This window comes from Petaurus breviceps, unplaced genomic scaffold (genome assembly GCF_028583685.1).
Source record: "Petaurus breviceps papuanus isolate PSGF00001 unplaced genomic scaffold, PetGlider_PUasm1.0 186, whole genome shotgun sequence".
Classification (NCBI taxonomy): domain Eukaryota; kingdom Metazoa; phylum Chordata; class Mammalia; order Diprotodontia; family Petauridae; genus Petaurus; species Petaurus breviceps.
The window spans coordinates 57,988,848-58,008,529 of record NW_027185798.1 but is presented as its reverse complement, the minus strand read 5'-3'; the positions used below and the strand labels follow the sequence as shown (position 1 = coordinate 58,008,529).

General features: G+C 33.5%; 1 protein-coding gene across 2 annotated transcripts in view; it reads left to right on the top strand.

Moving 5' to 3' along the window:
• The window catches only part of SLC30A7 (solute carrier family 30 member 7), an 85,852-nt gene that overhangs the window by 27,922 nt on the left and 38,248 nt on the right, over positions 1-19,682 (top strand). For both annotated transcript variants that reach the window (XM_069090518.1, XM_069090520.1), the window contains 4 exons: positions 769-895; positions 6,470-6,640; positions 8,883-8,930; positions 13,479-13,614. In XM_069090518.1, the coding sequence (XP_068946619.1) occupies positions 769-895; positions 6,470-6,640; positions 8,883-8,930; positions 13,479-13,614 (482 nt within the window). The remainder of the gene's footprint in view (positions 1-768; positions 896-6,469; positions 6,641-8,882; positions 8,931-13,478; positions 13,615-19,682) is intronic.

Sequence of the window (19,682 nt, the reverse complement as noted above, 5' to 3'; positions counted from 1 at the left end):
GGCATAATAGACATGGAGAAAAATAATGTATTAGGAACCCCAAATAAAAGAGCAAATGTTAAGCCAGTTTTAGGATTCATGCAAATAGACATTTTTGTGGAGATATTATTATTATCCACATGATTATTAGTTATAATGATGAAGTTCATCACCAGATTGCTTCTGGGTAAAGACCCTTTTTGAGAAACTCGAATACCATTTACATGCTTTTAGAAGGGTCTAGGAGAGTGCTACCCAAATAAAACTCACAGGTCCTTATATTATTTAAGTAACATACTTACTATGTTTTATGATATGTGATCTTAGCATTTCATGGTGCAATGGAAAGAGCACAGAATTTGGAATCAGAGGAGTAGGGCTGAAGTCCAGCCTCTAATTTACCTCCTATCCCACTTAATTACCCATGTCTTACCTTGAGCAAGTCACTTAAACTCAGGGCCTCAGTTTCATTATCTGTAAAATGAAGAGGTTGGACTAGATCACCTCCAAGGTCCCATCCAACTTTAAATATATGATTCTCTGATTTACTATCTTATGTCCTGTGATGGCTTATAACCTAATGCACTTCACCAAGCACTTTTAAGTGCCTGCTATGTACAAGACTGTTACAGTAATTGGAATTTGGCTTTTTCTTTTGAAAATAAGAGCCACTGAATGCTGTTATTTTAACCTTAATGATTTTTTGCTTTGTCTTTTAATTTTTTTTATCATTTTATCTAATCTGGTTTTGATTTTAATGTTGTCTCTTATGTGTTATGTGTTTTCTAGAGAGCATTAGCACCTCCAGATGTTCACCACGAGAGACTACTACTTGTTTCTGTGCTTGGGTTTGTTGTAAACCTAATAGGAATATTTGCTTTCCAACATGGAGGTCATGGACATTCACATGGCTCTGGTATGATGGTTAGAGCCTTTTTTTCTTTTTTCTTCATTTCTAGACTGCTTATGAAAATGAATAATTTTAGCAACTTATGTAATGGTTTTTATACAAAGCTAAATATTGATAAAGACCAAATATTGGATGTAGAGTCATAGGACCTCAGAGGTCAGCTAGTCCAACCCATATCTAAATAAGAATCCTTGCTACACATTCCCTCATTTTTTTCCAGTAATAGGGAACTCACCTACCTTAGAGGATGGCCTATTCTGAAGTTGGATTATTACTTGTTAGGAAGGTTTTCCCTATTTCTTTTGAAGTTTAATTTATTCAACTAAGATGTTGTATTTTTTATGGCCATGATTAGGTTTGTGACTTTTTAATTTTTTAGTGAAAGTTACCTTTATTCTACTATTGTGTCAGAAGAATTTTGAGTAGATTTATTATAGAAAGGATTAGCTGAAATTTATGGTTGAGTGGAATATTATTTTAGGATCCAACTGTGATAGTGCAGTGGAATAACTAAAAACCAATGTACAGGATTAAGATCTGTCTGAAAGGTACTTTTAACAAAGTTATTTCAATTTGGCACTAAAAAAGGATATTAGATTAACCAGTGTTAATATTGCAGGATAGTTGTGAGAAATTTTCTCAAGTTTACGGCATGTGGTACTAAGCCCTTTGCCTTAGTTTCCCCTTCTACAAAATGAGGAGGTTGGATTAGTTCATTTGTAAGTACCCACTCTTACGTCCTCTGCTTTTATTCCATTAATTTAGGTTTTTCCCAGAGTTGGGTGGTTTATTCAAGTCACTTAAACTTTCTGATCCTCAGTTTCCTCATTGCTTAAATTAGGGTAATAATTGTAGTAACCCCTCATGGGGTTGCTGTGAGGCTCAAATAAGATACCTATAAACTTTAAAGCACTGTATAATTGGCAGTTATTAATCACCAGGATGGTTAGTGAGAGGACTCCCTCTCTGAACTCCTATGAGCAACATAAGAAAGGTATTATTATCCCCATTTTACAGATGAAGAAACTGAGACTCAGAGACTCACTTGCCCAAGGCTACATAGCTACTAAATATTAGAAGCAGAATTTTAATCTAGGTCTTACTGACTCCAAGTCCAACCCTTTATCCACCATGTTACTTCTCACACTAATCCCTTTACTCTTTGGAGATTTAGTGGAAGGAAGGGTGGTTTTGACAAGCTATGCAGTGAGCTCATTTTGTCTTAGGAAATTGAGACCAAGGCAATTGTATATAGCATGCAAGCAGGAATGTTCTGCCTCCCTTATTTTGTTGCAACAGCAATAGTATCTTCCAACCTAGACTCTTCCTTCATGTGTGCATGCTAGTGGGGAAGCTGGTTTTTGTTTTTGTTTTTTGCTTCATTTGTAACTGGAGAAAGTATTATGGCAAGCTGTTCACGGTAAATAAGAGGTCTTTTTATGCTGTATTTCAGGGAGAAAAAACCTGGTTTCTTTCCATTTTAGTAAAGCACTATTCAGTCTTATTCAGTTTCTTCCTCTGAAGGTCTACTCATAGTGTGGAGGTGCTCTGGGTGTAGTGGAAGTGGAGAAAAAAGCTTGGAGTCCAGGGCTGGTGTCTCTAGTTAGGTTCAGAGAGGCTCATTGCCAGACTGATCTAAGAGTAAATGAATTTGAGTTATAGGAACCCTGGAACCATAAAGGTAGAAGGGATCTTGGAGGACATCTAGTCTAGAGTTACTGAAAAAGAATTCCCTCTATAACATACCATACCATAATAATCATCTGGCCTTGGCTTACAACCCCCTAGTGGCATGATGTCTTTTCATATACTTGAAGGTAGCTGTCAGTTTAGTCTGTCAGATTACCTTTCTTTATGCAGTCTGACCAGGGCAGAGAAACCTGGACTGTCAACCTCTATATTCCTGGATGCTCTAACTCTCTGCCTTAAGCTTAGGTAGCCTAAGGTCACATTTAATTTCTCAATGGATATATTGACTCGACTCTTATCAACTTTTCAGTTCAATAAAACTCTTAGATCATTTTCAGGCAAACTGCTGTTCAAGTAGATCTCTTCTGTTTTGTGCTTTGAAAATGGCTTTTTGGAAGCCAGATATAAAATTTTACATTATCCATATTGAGTTTTATCTTAGTAGGTCTGACCCAGTGTTCTAGTGTTTTAAGAGCATTTTGAATATTGACTCTGTCATGTAGTGCTAAGCTCCCAAGCTTTGTGTCATCTTACAGATTTGAAGAGTATATCACCTATGCCTTTTTCTAAGTCATTGATAAAAACAATCCCATGGCCCTCCACTGGAGGTTTCCTTCTAAGATGACATCAAGCCGCAGCTGTCTACTCTTTGGGTCTACTTATTCAATTAGTTCTGAATTTATTTAATTTTACTAGTGTATAACCCACATATTTCCATCCCTATCTCCCTTCCTCAGTAACTTGAGAGCCTTTATCAAATGCTTTGCCAAAATCTAGGTGAGCTTTAGCATCTACTTGATTTATCAGGTTTGTATCCCTGACAAGAAAGGATATGAGATTTGTTCACAGTGCTCTGTTCTTAAGAAGCCGTACTTGGTCCTTGTGATCACTGCTTCCTGATTTAAATGTTCACTTGCCATTCCTTCAGTATTATTCATATATTCTAGATTTTAGCTAGAAACCAGTCAAGCTCATCATAGGTCTAAGTTTTCATTATTCAATAAATGGTAAATCTGTACTAGTAACTGTACTAAGCACTGAGGATGCACAGTTAAAAATACAAATCCTGACCTTAAGGAGCTTACATTCTAATGAGGGAAGACAGTACACAAAAGGAAGCTGAAAGGTGGGGGTAAGATGGGGGACCTCATTGGGTGCATAGGTTTATGATAACCTTGAGTAGAAACCAAGTAGGACAACTGATAAGTTAGCTAGAAAAATCTGAGCCCTATATAAAGGGTGATGTGTATTGTTTAACATTCCAATCAGAGTGGAGGGACTAATGAAGTTGCTAAAGAGGTGATAAGTATCAAAGCTCAATCACTCTTCATGATAAAGAGATTTAAGATGTTGAGTTTTTAATGGAATGGTGATCTGCATTCACAGAGGGAGTACCTGTACTAACAGAATTATAGATTCTCAGATTCTTGGAATATTAGTAAATTAGGTACTCACTTCTTGTAAATTAGGCATTTTCAGAAATATATTATTCACTATATTATCCAAAAGTAGTTAATGTATTTCTGAACCCTCTTTACCCTGAAATTGCAGTTTACTTACATATAGAAGGATTTTGTTACTGTTAAGTACTTTCCAAGTTACAAAACATTTTAGCTTTGACCACCCACCCCAGTAGTCTTCATTCCCAGCATAAATTAATGATTGATAACAGTAAGAAATATAAATGAAAAAGAATAAAGAGACTTGATTCTAGTTTGAGCTTTATTCTTACAGTGTGACTTTGGGCAAGTAATCTGACCCTATTGTCTGTAAAATGAAGAGATTGTACTAGTTCATCTATAAAGTACCTTCTTGACCAAAATTTTTATTTTACTTTATTTTTGGAAAAGTCTAGAAGTTATCCATTAAGAATATCATGTAACTACTATAGCATAAAACAGAAGCAAAATTAAAACAAGCGATATGCTATGTATTGAAAATATTTTTCCTAGTTTATTTTAAGTTCTCTTTAGTGAAACTGAGTCATGGCTCTTTTTCTTTAGGGTTTGAACATAGTTGTCCTATAGTATTCTTTAAGGAACAATTGAACTTTGCTTTTCTGTGTTTCATTTTTGTTCCCAAGGTTATATTTTAGTTTTGTTCCTGAGTGGAACTGGGATCTTTGGTACAGTAAAGCAGTATACATTGTAAAACAATACCTTGCCTGTGAATAAACAACTTCAGTGGGAAGAATTAATATGTACATATATGTGTACACCCATAGATATATACGTATAAATGTACACACATATACATATGTGTATGTATGTGTGTATATGCATCTATATGTGTGTGTAGATACACACATACGTGTGTGTGCTGCCTAATATTTAATCTTGTATCTTGAGGTGTTGGATTAGTTTTATTTTAATTTCTTTGCTTTTACTAAGGGTAAACCTTATATGTTTTTAATATCCTCTTTGTTTAGGGCTGTTTTTTGGTAATCTAATATGAATTTTACCAAATATATTCTATACCTGGTTATTGTAATTCATATATATTTCCAGATATATTCTATAAAGCAGTGCTTTAATTAATGAAACCTCTTGAAATGAAGCTTTTACCAAGGGCAAACTTTATATGTTTTTAATATGCTCTGGAAATGAAGCTACTGTATGAATTCAGAATTTAGCTGATCAGTTTTAGTGTGGTTTAGTTTTAGTCACTTTTATTACTTCAACCAGCATTTATTATGTTTTTTTTTTAAGATTTTTAGTGAGTTGTTATTTTAGCACATTTATTTCTGAATAGATCCTCCCTTTTCCTACAACAACCCTAACAACAAAGAATAAAAAAAGAGGGGTGAGAAGGGCAATTCAACAAAGTTAAGCATCCCATCAAATGAGTCTGAGGTTCCCTACACTGTTCCATACCCGTGGTCCTCTGCTTTTGAAAATGAGGGAGGGAAATGCATTGTCATTTCCTCTTTGAGAATGAGCTTTTGATCTTTATAATTATATATTATTCACTTTTGCTTTATTGTTTTTTTCCATTTACATTATTATAGTCATTGTTTATATTGTTTTTCTGTTACTACTTATTTCACTTTCAGCCCATATGAACCTTTCCATGTTTCTCTTCGTTCTTCATATTGATAATTTTTTATGGTGTATTATATTACATTGCATTTATGTACCACAGTTTGTTTAGCTACTCCCCAGTCTGGAGGCATCTACTTTTTTTTTTTTCCATTTCTTTGCTACCACAAGAAGTCTTTCTATGAGCATTTTGGTGTATGAGAACCCTATCTTTCTCTTTTTTTATGGAGAAAAGTTGCTAAAAACATTTTTCCAGAGATTGTTAGTAGCTGAGTAGCTTGGGGCTTTTATCACTGCTGGTTTCTAGGAATTAAATCCCTTCTTGTCCTAACACAGGTCAGCTATGCAAATATTAATTTTAACCCAGCCTTTGCCTAGACCATAATGAATAAAATGCTGAACTTGGAGTCAGAAAGATCTTCATTCATTTACTGCCTCAGGCACTCACTAGCTCACTGACCCTTGCCAAATCACTTAACCTCTTTTCCCTCTGCCTCAGTTTCCTCATCTGTAAAATGAGGGGGTGGGTCTGTTGGCCTCTAACATCCTTCACAGCTCTAAATCTATGATCCTCAAGATTTCCATATATATAAATTTAATCTCTTCTGGAACATTTACTGTTACTTTATCTTTTAAAAATATTATTAGTTTTAAAAATCCTAATTCTCTCTCCATTATCTAATAACTTGAAATGCATCCACATGTCACCTGTATTATTTTCTTTTTCCTGGCAATGAAATTTTTGGCAGGGCTGTGTCCTTGGGATGCATCAGAGGTATTAACATGTGGGATTTATATTTTAATCCGTTTTTTTATACACTTTTTGCTCTAAACTTTATGTTTTTTCTTCTAGGGCATGGACATAGTCATTCCCTCTTTAATGGTGCACTTGATCACGGACATGGACATGGAGATCATGGACATGGAGATCATGGCCATGGTCATGGAGACCATGGCCATAGTCATGAATTGAAATATGATGCACATAGTCATGATCATGGACATGGACATTTTGAATGTCATGGTGAGTACCACATGAGGATCTACAGAGTGAAGCTCTTAAGTACATGTAAAAGACAAGGATCATTTGTCCCTTCCATGTGGGCTGTCAGTTTTGTTTTTTAGGTTTCTCTCAATTGGACTCAGCAAAGAAATAAATGTAGCATAAAACACGACTTGGTCTGATTTTTCAAGTTGTGGGTAGTGATAAAATAGTGCTATTTCAATAAGTGTGATAACTAATGGCAGTTATGTATTTAGCAAAATCATAAGATGCATTTTTTCCATTGCTAATATTTGACACAGACTTTTAAAAATGCAGCTGTGATTTTAAATCTTAGGAGCATTTTCATATTATTTGTTTTGTTAGTCTTTGGCCTAACTAGCTGATATACATTTACTTATACATTTTGTAGTGTGTTTTGTTACATGAACTCCAACTTAATACAACAACTTAGTTTGGCAAGCAGGTATTTATGTTTGGATTGGCCTCTAAGGTGGGGGGGTGGGGGGTGGTGTGTGTGTGTGTGTGTGTGTGTGTGTGTAGTGAAAACAATTTACTGTGTTTTAGAAAGCATACCTTTATGGTATTAAAAATATTTTTAATTAAAAATTTATTGGTTTGCCATCAAATTTTCATTTTTTGAGAGTACATTATAATAACAAAATGTATTTTCAAGATAGGTTTAGTGATTTCATTTGTTTTGGGGGATGTTTGAATCCTAATCCTTTAGCAGTTTTTAAAGAGAGAGTCATAAGTAAGATTCAGAACTGTTCTATATATACATTTCAAACTGATTTCAACCTCTTCCCCCATCATAATTTAACTACTGATGAAAAGCAAATACATGAAAGATGTTTGAGTTAATATCAAATTTGTAGCTTCTACTTAAACTTTTCAGCTTTAGGATTTTTTTAAGGAGGAGGGGAATCTACATTTCTGGTAGTTCAAAAACTAATACAGTGAAAATGTATATTGGAATAATGGGAAGGCAACTTAATTTGTTTTGAATTTAAATTCTTTTAAAATTATTATTTCGTTACTTCAAAAGATAAGTAATTTAATCAATTCATTATTCTTTACAACAATGTAGTTTGCCACACCTTCCTGATTTAGTATGTAGTTTCCTTGTTTTGGCCAAAATTATTCATGTGGTATTCAACTGTCTGGTAATTGAACCTTTCTGAATTTAACTAGGCTGGTCTTTAGATAAAAGTCGAAGAGTTTGTTGCTGAGACTGTGTACTTCCTTAAAACACTCCATCTTGACTTCTTGAGTTTATGGCCTGCTGATGTGTGTGGTCTTTTAAGTTTTGAAGGTCACTTACATGCTACAGTGAGTTCCTGGAGTAGAATGTTAAATGAAGGGATTTTTTAAACCATTGTAATGAACAAAATTACTTTGAGAGTGGTTTCTACATTTAAAAATCAGTTGTGGCTTTTTGATAATGTACTTTATAATCATCAATATCCTCTTCCTCTTAATATTAAAAATGAACTTTTAACTGATGTTATTTTAATCTCCTGGATTTTATTACATAGGGTATTCCAAAAAGTCTTAATACAATTTTAAGCTATTAAAGTGAATTTAAGTTAAATTAAGCTTAAAACTGCACTAAGACTTTTGGGACACCCTATATTTGAAATTTTGCAATAGTTTTGCTCTGCATTGGATACACATGTTTTTCAAAAATCCCTCCTCCCCCCCCCCCCCCCAAATAAAATTCCTTGCTATCTTCTGTAACTCTTGCTTTTTTTCCTTAGTGCCTTTTGGTAACATTGTATGGAGTCCCATGTAATTTTTCTTTCTTGGTCAGGCATTACTCTAGGCGACTTCAATATTATTAAAGATCTTAAGACTCACCTTTGGACAGAGACTATGCAGGAAATGCACTAGGTACTGTTGTCATTGACCCTATTGAATTTTAGAGATTAATGCTCTTTGATAGTACTGGTTCATGTTTGTAACTAATTCAAAGGAAAGTGATATATGACTGTCCTTTTTAATCTAGATTTTTAAATTAAAAAAAATTTGTTCAGTAAAGAATAAATCTCTTAGATTCTTTTCTTATACCATGGAAGAGTTAAAAACTGATATTCCTTTGAGAAGTTTATAGATTGTGATTAAAAAAAAAAAGATCAGGTTCTTTTAGGGGCATAGCTTTCCTTGTACTTTAGAATGAAAACTAGTTAGTTTCAGCTAGGAATCAGTTTAAATAAAAAAAAAAAAGAACATTCCATGTTAACTTGACAAAAATTCTTTACAGATGGTTCATCAATTAAAGGAACAGGACCCAGCAGACAGATCTTGCAAGGTAGGAGAAATTTGCACTTGCAGTTTTTCTGTTTTTTCTCTTAAGTTTTTCACATAGTCATTAGTAGTCTAGTGTTAACATTTCATAGAAACTAAGAAGATTATTTATATTGAAAAAATTCTAAATTTTTTTGGAAGTAGTTGTAAAATGAGGAGGTTTGGACTCATGTCCCTGAGAGATCCCTTTTAGTTTTAAGGTTCTATATATTTGTGAGATGTTTGCTTTTTTTGTTGTTGTTGTTGCTTTTTGGAGGTCAATTGGGTTAAGTGACTTGTCCAAGGTCACATGGCTAGTATTTGTGTTAAGTGTCCGAGACTGGATTTGAACTCAGGTCCTCCTGACTTCAGGGCTGTTTGCTCTATTCACTGCGCCACCTAGCCGCCCCAAGATATTTGCTTTTTTTTTAAATTTTTATTTTTTTTAAGCAATTGGGGTTAAGTAACTTGCTCAAGATTACACGGCCAGGTGTTTCTGGGTGGGTGCTAAGTGTCTGAACCCGGATTCGATTGCCAGGTCATCCCGACACTGGGGCCGGTGCCCTTACTCTCTGTGCTACCTGGCTGCCCCTATATTTGCTTTTTTGCTTAGGTAATTTAGTAAATATATTTTTGATAGTCAATCTTTTCAGTTCAATATTCAAAAACATTGTTCTTTTCAGATATTTTAAACAACATGGTGATTTGATTAATCTCTACAATTATGATAATATGCTGAAAAGTATGAAGAATAATGTCACATCTAGAGGCAGCTGGATAGCTCACTGTGTAGAACATTGGACTTTGAGTCAGAAAGATCTGAATTCAAATTCTGCCTCTGTTCTGGTTGTGTGATCCCTGACAAGTCACTTAACCTTTCTCACACTGTTTTTTTGTCTGTAATATGGGAATAATAATAGCATCTGCATCCCAGGGTTATTATGAAAATCAAATGGGATAACATATGTAAAGTACTTCACAAATTTCAAAGTGCTATATATACTGTTAATGTTGAAATAATTTTTTTTTAAAGCAATTGGGGTTAAGTAACTTGCCCAAGGTTACATGGCTGAAATAATTTTTAATGACAATTAGTGTATCTAATTTACAAAATTTACAAAGTGAAATAAAAGTAAAGACTATAGTATTAAGAGTTGTGTCTTATCTATAGATTATGTATTATTCAGTAATGAGTAAAAAGTTGTATGTACCTTAGGGTCAGACCCTTTTAAAAACACATTATAAAACTTGTTTTATAAGTCATAAAAAGTTATGGTTCAGGGCACTTCCCATTTGGGGGCATGTACCAATATATATTATCTATTCTTCCACCAGACTTCACCCATAGTCATGGTCCCTTACTTCCAAGCTCTTTATCTTTCTACTAATTCCTTCTCCTGACACCAAATCGACCTCCTCCTTCACTAGCTCTAAATCTCATTTTTATTGTACTTTATTCTCTCATTATTCTCTCTATCCTTAAAATTCTTGACTTGACCCTCATTTTAAACTATTCCCTTAGATTTGGCTCCTTACGCTGCAGTTTATTTTTGGAACTGTAACATTATTTTAATCCATTGATGCACTATTGTAGAAATATATGGAATCAATATAGAACTTTTGCTGAAATATCTTGTAATGATGCATATTTGTTATATACAACCAAATAGATTATAGTTTTTCTAAATCTAGCATTGCAATTGGTTTGTATTGTCTACATACACATTAATTGGTGGGTAGGATGAGCTGGTCCAGAAGTATAGAACAGTATTCTGGATTACAGGGGTAGGCTGTAATTTGATTTGGGTAATCTACAAGGGTGACAGTTTATAGATACACACACACACACATACACACACACACACATACACACACATATATGTTTATATATATTACAAGAATTGAATTGCATTGAAAAAATAGTTAAAGCATCTTCAATATACTTGACTTTCTGGTTTTTGACATAAATTTCATTAAGTGAGGTTTGAAATTTTGTGTACAAATTGAATGTGATTTTTCCCTGCTCTTCCACCTTCCTAAATGGAGTTTAGAAACTTACAAAGGTTGTATAATTCTGACATATTAATAAAAATAGCATTCAAGGTAGTGACTAACATGGTCTATCCAGAAATTTCCCTATCAAAAAATTCTATATTTTTTCCTCCCAGTGCCTACTGACTAGTTTCAGTTCTCAAAATATCCATTAAGATGTATAGTGGTCTAAGAATACACAAATCAATTAAGAGTTTGTGGTTTGGGGGCCCCTAAAGCACTGTGGTAATGTTTTCTGTGGTTCTCTTCTATGTCATTCAAAAGATAATTTTAATCTGATACAGAGATCCTAACTATATTTGTTTGACATCTTTAATTCTTTGTCATCTAAAGTAAGATATATTAAAGAAACTCTAAACTATTTTTCTTTAGACAAATTTGGGATCTCATATAGCCTTTATTATGTAAGATTTTTCTCTTTAGGGTAAGTAAATAACTCCTTCGAAACAGTCAAATAGAAATCCAGTTTTAATAAAAAAAAATCTTTATGGAAACCCAAAACAAGGTTTTCTGAGCTCTGACTGATGATCTGATACTGATTATATCATGGATATGTTTGGAATAAATTCTGCTGGAGCAGAAGAATTTATAGATTTGTGTGGAATTCACTGTGTTTAGGTTTGTCTGATGTTTCTGTCTTTTTACTCAGGTATTTAAATTATCATTTATATAATTAAAATTGATTGTAGTTCTACAGTTTTTTCTGTTGAACAGTAAAAAAAAAAAAGGAACAAGTATTTGTAAAATGGATACTGTTATTTTATAATGGTTTCCAAATTAGCTAATGAGGTGATTTGAAAAATTGTTGAAGAGTTGTATAAATCATTTATGAGACCCAGATGAAGTATGTGTAGTAGGCATTATATTTATTGTGGTGGTAGATGGCATTATGTTTACCATGTTTTTACCAATAATGTGATGAGCTTATACATATCACATAGAAATATCTCTTGATGTTTATATTATACAGTGAAATAAAATCTATTTTGTATTTAACCTGTTGAAAATCTGATTGCTATATTATTTTAAATCTAAGTTCAAAACAAATTATTCTAATGGAACCTGTGGTAGAACTATATCTGAACTATATTTTGGATTTGCTACAGGTTTTGTGGTCATTTCATTTATTCAATGGCAAATAGAAAGTTTAAATTTTTAAGTTTCTTAAAACAACTCAAATCTTGCTGTATCTTATAAATACAAAATTAAACCCATGTTATGGAACTTGAGTTTGATGGATAACTCTGTCTGTAAGAAACTCTCATGATTTATATAGGACCCGCGTTACAAGAAAAGGAAAATTACAAGGTATTAGTATTTGTTAGTCATTAAGATTTTTTAAGCTAAATCACCAGCAGAGGGCTCTGTGTACCTATTTTTTCTGGCATTACACTTTTAGTATCTACTTGACTTTTTTTTTTGCTTAAAGCATATTAATTTTTTAAAAGGAATTGTATTGCATAAATTTTAAACCCATAAGTGAATTTGTAGAAGATGTTTTTGTAAGTTTATTTATGACTGAGTGGTTTGGGTGGATGGGTAGGGAGTTGGCTCTGGGTGTTATTTCTTATTCTTTCCTCTCCCTCACTTCACATAGCCAATTATTTGCCAAGTCAGGTTCATTCCAACTATGAAATAGCATTTATATCTATCCTTCCTTTTCGCTGCTGTTAGTACCACTCTAGTTCACTAGAGTTCTTGTCTAGTCTATTGTAAAAACCTCCCAATTGATTTTTGCGTATTCAGATTTTCTCCACCACAATCATCCTTTCCACAGCTACCAGATTATTTTTCTTAACATACTACTCTGTTACTCCTAGGCTCAAAAACTGTGAGGCTTCCTTTGCCTAGTACTATTGGTTTTTACTGCTTCTTCCACGGTGGAGAAATAGATTTTATATCATTGGTACCTTAGCTTTAGTTTAGCTTTGTCTTTACCTTTTACTTCTGTTTGCAAATCTATAACTTCCCAAGGAAATTTAGAGTTATCCTGGGATGATTGCACAATGAAGTAACAATTTAATTCAGTATCAGTGGCAACTTGCCAAATCAATTTCCAACCTTGCCATACTTTGTCTTAAAAAATAAAATGAACCAAAAATGTAAAAAAAAAAAAAAAAAAAGAAAAGAAATAGGTCAGAATATTCAGATTTATTAGAATAACTTGAGCTCATAGGTAACATAACTCCCTACTAGTTTGGTCAGTTAAAAGCAACTTTATTTAGTAATGACTTATTTTATTTTAAAAAATAATTTGTTTATCTTGTAATCATTTGTTTATCTGCAGTTTAAAAATTTTTTAAGTGATGTTTGTTTAGCCTTTATTTTTTAGCCAGAATAACCAAAGATCTCCTATAGAATACTCTGAAAGACCCTAAGGGAAACAACTAGACATTATGTAGCCACTTGAGAATTTTGTAGCTTTTCTTTAGAAGATTTAATTTTGATTAAAAAATCCATTAGTTTTGATCCTTTTTTATTTTTAAATTATTAATTTGATTCTGATTATGCTTCATTGTAGGTGTATTTTTACACATTCTAGCAGATACACTGGGGAGCGTTGGTGTAATTGCATCTGCCATCATGATGCAGAACTTTGGTCTGATGATAGCAGATCCTATCTGTTCAATCCTTATTGCCATACTTATAGTTGTAAGGTAAGTGTTTGTTGTATGTTCTCAAATGTTAACCTGAAAAATAGGCGGCTAGCAGAACACTTCAATCTTAGTTCTAAAATATGAGCTGTTGAGTTTGCTTTCTTTCGGTCTTTAGCCATTTTCTACATCAATTCCTTTTATTTGTCTACTGTATGTTAGTCAGTTTTTATCACTTCTTATTGAGGGGAGGGGCATTATTTAGCGCTTAACTAATTTCTTCTGTTTAGTTTGTGGTCAAGTCATTTTTTTTTTCCAGCAAGATATGTATTTAGTAGACCATATTACAAATGGGAGGTATGTATGCATGTGTGATACTAGCAAACAAATAGAATGTCTGAAATATATAAATGTCAGTCCTCAAATTTAAAACAGAAGTCATGTGCGTGTGTGTGTGTGTGTGAGAGAGAGAGAGAGAGAGAGAGAGAGAGAGAAGCCTAGGGACCCTTTCTTAGAATAAAATTTTGAAAATACATAGGATTGCAAAAGAAACCAAAGATTAGTGAGACTGGACACATAATTTTTTTTTCCTAACCAAGTTCATGGACCCCTAGAGTTGAACTCTAAGTTAAATACCTCAGTCATTATTAAATATTAAAGATACTCTGTCATTAACATGCTCCTTAAAACTACTCACTCATGATTTTATGGTATACTTAACTCATGGTTTTCTTTTGAGGAATTTGTTGCCATATGCCTTTTCTGGGATTATAATATTTTTTATATGCTATATGTTTACTTTTTTGTGTTCTTTTTTCATTCAGATGTCATTCTCATTCATGATAGTATCATTGAAATATTTTTCTTAATAACAAGAGGTGAAATTGCTTTTTAAAAAGTATACATTTCAGGGCAGCTAGGTGGTACAGTGGATAGAGTACTAGTCCTGGAGTCAGGCAGACCTGAGTTCAAATGTGGCCTCAGATGCTTATTAATAGCTGTGTGACCTTAGGCATGTCACTTAAGCTCTGATGACTTCTAAAAATATACATTTCTTAAAACTTAAGTATTGAATAGGCAGAATATAAGGGATAAATGTGTAAGTACCTACATAATAATAGATTTTAAATAGCAGATACTTCCTTGTGTTATGGTTATTTGGCAAGAGAAAAAAATCAATATTTGAGTTATTAGAACATTGATTCCTTAAAAATTTGCATGAAAATGTTTTTTCTATTTCTGTTTCATTCTTTAAATAGTTAAAATTTTATGGAATAAAAATATATTGGTTTTGAAATTGAAGAGTAGAATAAATGTAATAAATTTTCCATTTTTCATAAATTTGAATATATGTATGTGTGGGTATGTATATATATTTGTATATCTGGTATTTGGACAGATGGGGAAGATCCTTTTTAAACATGTAAAAATTGTTGTTGTGAAGTGTATAGACAAGTGTCATGTGATTACTTACCTCTTAATTTTTTGTTTACTGTTGCTGAAATGCATATGGTATTGAGAAATTCCAATTTCAATTACCTTTATTTCTGAGCAGAGTTGTATTTTCCAGTCCTCTTTGGTGGGGAAAAACCAAAACTTTGCATTTATTATAGATTCAGATTTAGTTTAGATTTGACATAAATTAAATCTGTTTAAACCCAGATGTAAATAACTATGTCATGTCAGAAAGACTTGCTTTTAGTAATTTGGAATACATATATACATATATATGTATATATATATTACAGAAGAAGAAATTGAAGGTCATTTTGCTGAAATAATATTATCTTCATTAGATCTTAATCCCACAAACATTTATTAAGTATCTACTTTGTGTAAGTGCTACTATGTACTAGGTACTTAGGATATAAAGGATATAAAGAAAAAAATGATAGTTTCTGTCCTTAAGGAGCTTACATTCTGCTTGGGATTGGGAATGGAACATATAAATAGATAGATCTAGTAAAAGGCAGAGTGTGTTTAGGGCAAATGATGAACCTAGTTCAGATTGCTGCAGGTCTGTTTGAGAAAGGAGAGAACATTTTCATTTAGGGAATCAGGGAAGGCTTTCCTGAGTAGGTGGCACTTGAATTGAGCCCTGAAAAAAAAAGGATTCTAAAAAGTGGAATGTACAGAGAAAGTGTGCAAGACTGCTGGCCTATTGCCAGAGGTGGGAGAAGTTTATAGAATATAGCTAATATTCCAGTTTGGCTGGAACATAGAAGGCACAAAGGAGATTAATATTAAATTATTGGAAACATTTTAATTTATTTAACATCTTTATTTAGTTAATATAAGGCATTTATTAAGTGCCTGCTGTATGTCAGACACTGTGCTGGGCATTGGAAATATAAAGACAAAAGTATTCTTCCAAGAACTTGTATTCTGTTGGGGAAAAACAATGTAATATGTACAAAGAAATTAAATACAAATACAGTAGAGATACGAAGTATGTCCTGGGAGAAGATGATAGACTCTGCTTTGTATAGGACATGGCAATTGCTCTGATCCTTGAAGGAACCTGCTTTGGAAATGTCACTTTGGCAGCTTTGTGGAGCGTGGACTGGAGAAAGCAGAGACTGGAAACAGGGAGACCAAGTAGGAGGCAGTTGTAGTGATTTTCCTGGTGAGAGATGATGAGGGCCAGAACTAGGGTGGTACCTGGGTCATCCACCTGGCTGCCTCTTTACTAGTTAATCTTAGTGTTTCCTTTGGAACTTCATTGCTAACAATCTTCCCCTTTATTTCTTTACAAGTGAACAGATGTTTGGTTTTATTTTATTTTTTAAAATTCGTCCTTGATCTCTTTCTTTATACTTCTTTAACCTCTAATTACTCTGGTAACTCCAACTTGTAATGATCTCTTTTTTTCCTATTCCGTCAAACTCAAAATGTCAGGAAGAACAATCTCTGCTATTCTTTGCTCCATACCTTTACTTCAAAGCTTTTGCTACTGTTGCTGCATGACAGCTCAGCTCTTGTAAGTTAACCTGTATGAGCAGGCAACGCTCAGTCGACCCTTCCTGTTGTAGGGTCCTCTTCTGCCTTCTCACTAAGATGCCACTTCTTCCTCTTTCTATCCCATCTCCTCCAGTCATTCTCGTTGGTGACCCTTCTAATGCTTTGACTAAGCGGTTCCCTAAACTTATCACTTCTTAGGATTTCAGGTAAACCTGTATCAGTCAACTACCAAATGATCACACTTCAGACTTCACCATCACTTGAAATTGTTTAACTTCCAAGATAATGAATTCTGAAATTGCCCTCTTTGACCGTAATAATCTGCAGCTTTGCACCTGTCCCATGCCCTCACTTCTCCTAAACCTGCTCTTTATGGTTGTGATTTCTGGTTCTGTGATTCCTTCTTATTCCACCAAACCATCCTAACCTTATTCTAGCTTCACTTCCCTTTTCATTCAAGCTTGTTTTAATCGTCAACTCTTTCAATAATGCCAAGCCCTTTAAATTTTCCCTACATAGTATTTCAGATCTGTCTTTTTTCTATTTTCCAAATACCATTATTCACCCTAATTGACACCTTGTCACAAAGCCTCTTTTTTTCCACATCCATTTTCTATATCACTATTAGCATAAATTTTTCCTTATGCACGTGTGTATGTGTGTATCTAGCACATGGATTGAACTCCTGTCCCATTGGCTATCTCTGTCTTATTGAAATATTACCTTTCATGGGGAGGCTAGGTGGCACAGTGAATAGAGCTCTGGCCTTAGGAGGATCTGAGTTCAAATGTGACCTCAGACACTTAAACTTACTAGCTGTGGGATCTTGGGCAAGTCACTTAACCCCAGTTGCCCTCCAAAAAGCAAAAAAAAATTTTTTTTTTACCTTTCCTTCAAGACTGAGCTCAAGTGCTACTTCTCTATGAACCTTCCCAGATCCAGTAGCTAGGATGGATCTTGTTCTCTTTTTTTTTTCTTTTTGGAGGGGGGAAGGTAGGGCAGTTGGGGTTAAGTGACTTGCCCAAGGTCACACGGCCGGTTTTGTGTCAAGTGTCTGAGGCCAGATCTGAACTCAGTTCCTTCTGACTCCAGGGCCGGTGCTCTTATTCACTGCTCCACCTAGCTGCCCCTGATGGATCTTTTTTAATTCATATTGCTTATGGCACTTGGTTTGGACCTCCCCTCCAGAATAAACTGGTTCATTTACGAAAGAAAATCTTACTCATGGGCTGACTTTGGGGTATTGGACTCTCTCTGCCTTTGCTGCAAGCAAAGACCATATCAGTATTTGTTGGGCAGCTCATAGAGAAAATTATTGTATGTATTGTTTTAGATGGCTTCTGATATCTTTTCTAACTCTGAGATTTTATAATTCAAATTATAGCTATTTGTGAATATGCTTTATATACCCCGATAAATTGCAGTTTGTAATAAATTATGTCCTTTGGGATGGGAGTTAATATTCATCTTTATATCACTAATGCCAGACATAACATGCATGTAGTGGGCACTTAATTAATGTTGAATTGTTTTTGTCAGTATTTTCGTAGATGCTGAAAACCTGCTTTTCCTGCCAAGATAGATTTTAATGTATAGTGTTTAGTTTTATTCTTTTTTTAGGCAGTTGATATGCCAAAAGTGTTAATTCCTAATTTGTTATGCCAGATAGGGAAGCTATTAAAGGCTATTGTAGATTTATAAAGCTGATACCTTTAATACAGACTTATGTATTGTTTTTGATGCATGCTAATAACAGGGACACCTATGTGTGATGGAAAATAAGAGATAGATTCAGTATGCGGAAATGAGGCTTGTTACTGATGTGGTATTTCTCAAGCATTTGGGGGAATTAAAAAAAAATCAGTTTATAGTAGATTGCCAGCTTGCAACATATGCAGGGTTTTAAATCTTTATGAGTATATTAAAAGAAAACTCTTACAACTAATAGAAAATCATTTAACTTTTACTTTTTTTTAAATAAAAGAAATATATCCATAAAACATTTTGTTAACAGGGAGATTTAAATGGCTTTTTTTTGTTTCTGGTATTTTGTTGGGGAAGAAGCCCCTAATTTTAGAGAGACAAAATGCTGATGCCAGATATAGTTGACATGAGGATGAGGCAAAGTTAATATAAATACTACAAAATGTTATAATAACTTGAGTTTTTCAATAATGTGTAAAAGTGAATGTAGTGAATTGAACATTTGGGTCTATATAGTAATAGATTGATTAACCTAAAGTTAAATAACTTCTTTTATCAGGCTAAATATAATATAAACACTTTTTCTGTCAAATAACATATGTCTAAACTGTTAAACTTTTAAAAAGTTAGGAAGTATAGTATAGTGACTTTTCAGAATGGTTTTGGGTGTTGCCTAGCATAATTTCCTTTGTGGTTTACATTTAAAATATATTTCTAATCTATGGTCATCTTAATTCATTTGAGGGAAGCAGTCTTCCTAGTAATTCAGCCTGTTAATGGAGTTTGGTACCAAAATTGTCATTGTTGTCCTCTTTTTTTTCTTTTGCCTTGTTTTGGTAACCCTTTATTCTTAGCACAGGGCTTGGCACATAATAGGCACTTAATAAATGTTTATTGACCCACTCCTCAGTCTAAGCCACGTTGTATATAGAATTGAACATATAGAGAAACTTATTTCATAGTATTCCTCCTACTCTTTAGATAAAGAAGGAATAAACTTCAAACTAAGTTGAAGCATGTCTAGAATCCCGAATGTTGAATGCAGTTGTCTTTAGACTTTTTGTGGTGGGGGAACCTTTACCTAAAAAACAAACAGTTCCCCACTTCAACTTTGATAGAAGTCTTAATAGTCTTTTAAAATAGTTTTTTAAATGTCTGCCATTACTGGAACCAAATAACATGTTTGATTTTAAAAATACTTTCTGAATATTGTTAACCCTTTGACCTGCTTATGAAAAAGGAATAACTTCTAAAAATGAGCCCTCTTCCTTTTCTTTGAACCTACCTTTTGGTTTCAGTGATTGAATAGAGCATGAAAAGGGGTCTCACAGAGAACTATGATTCTTCTCCTCATCAACTAGCCTTAATCTTCAAAAATATACTATAGTTTTTAATTTAACATTTACTGTTTTTCAATAAACTTACTTAAGGGAAAAAATTAAGTTGAACAAAATTATTCTAAATAA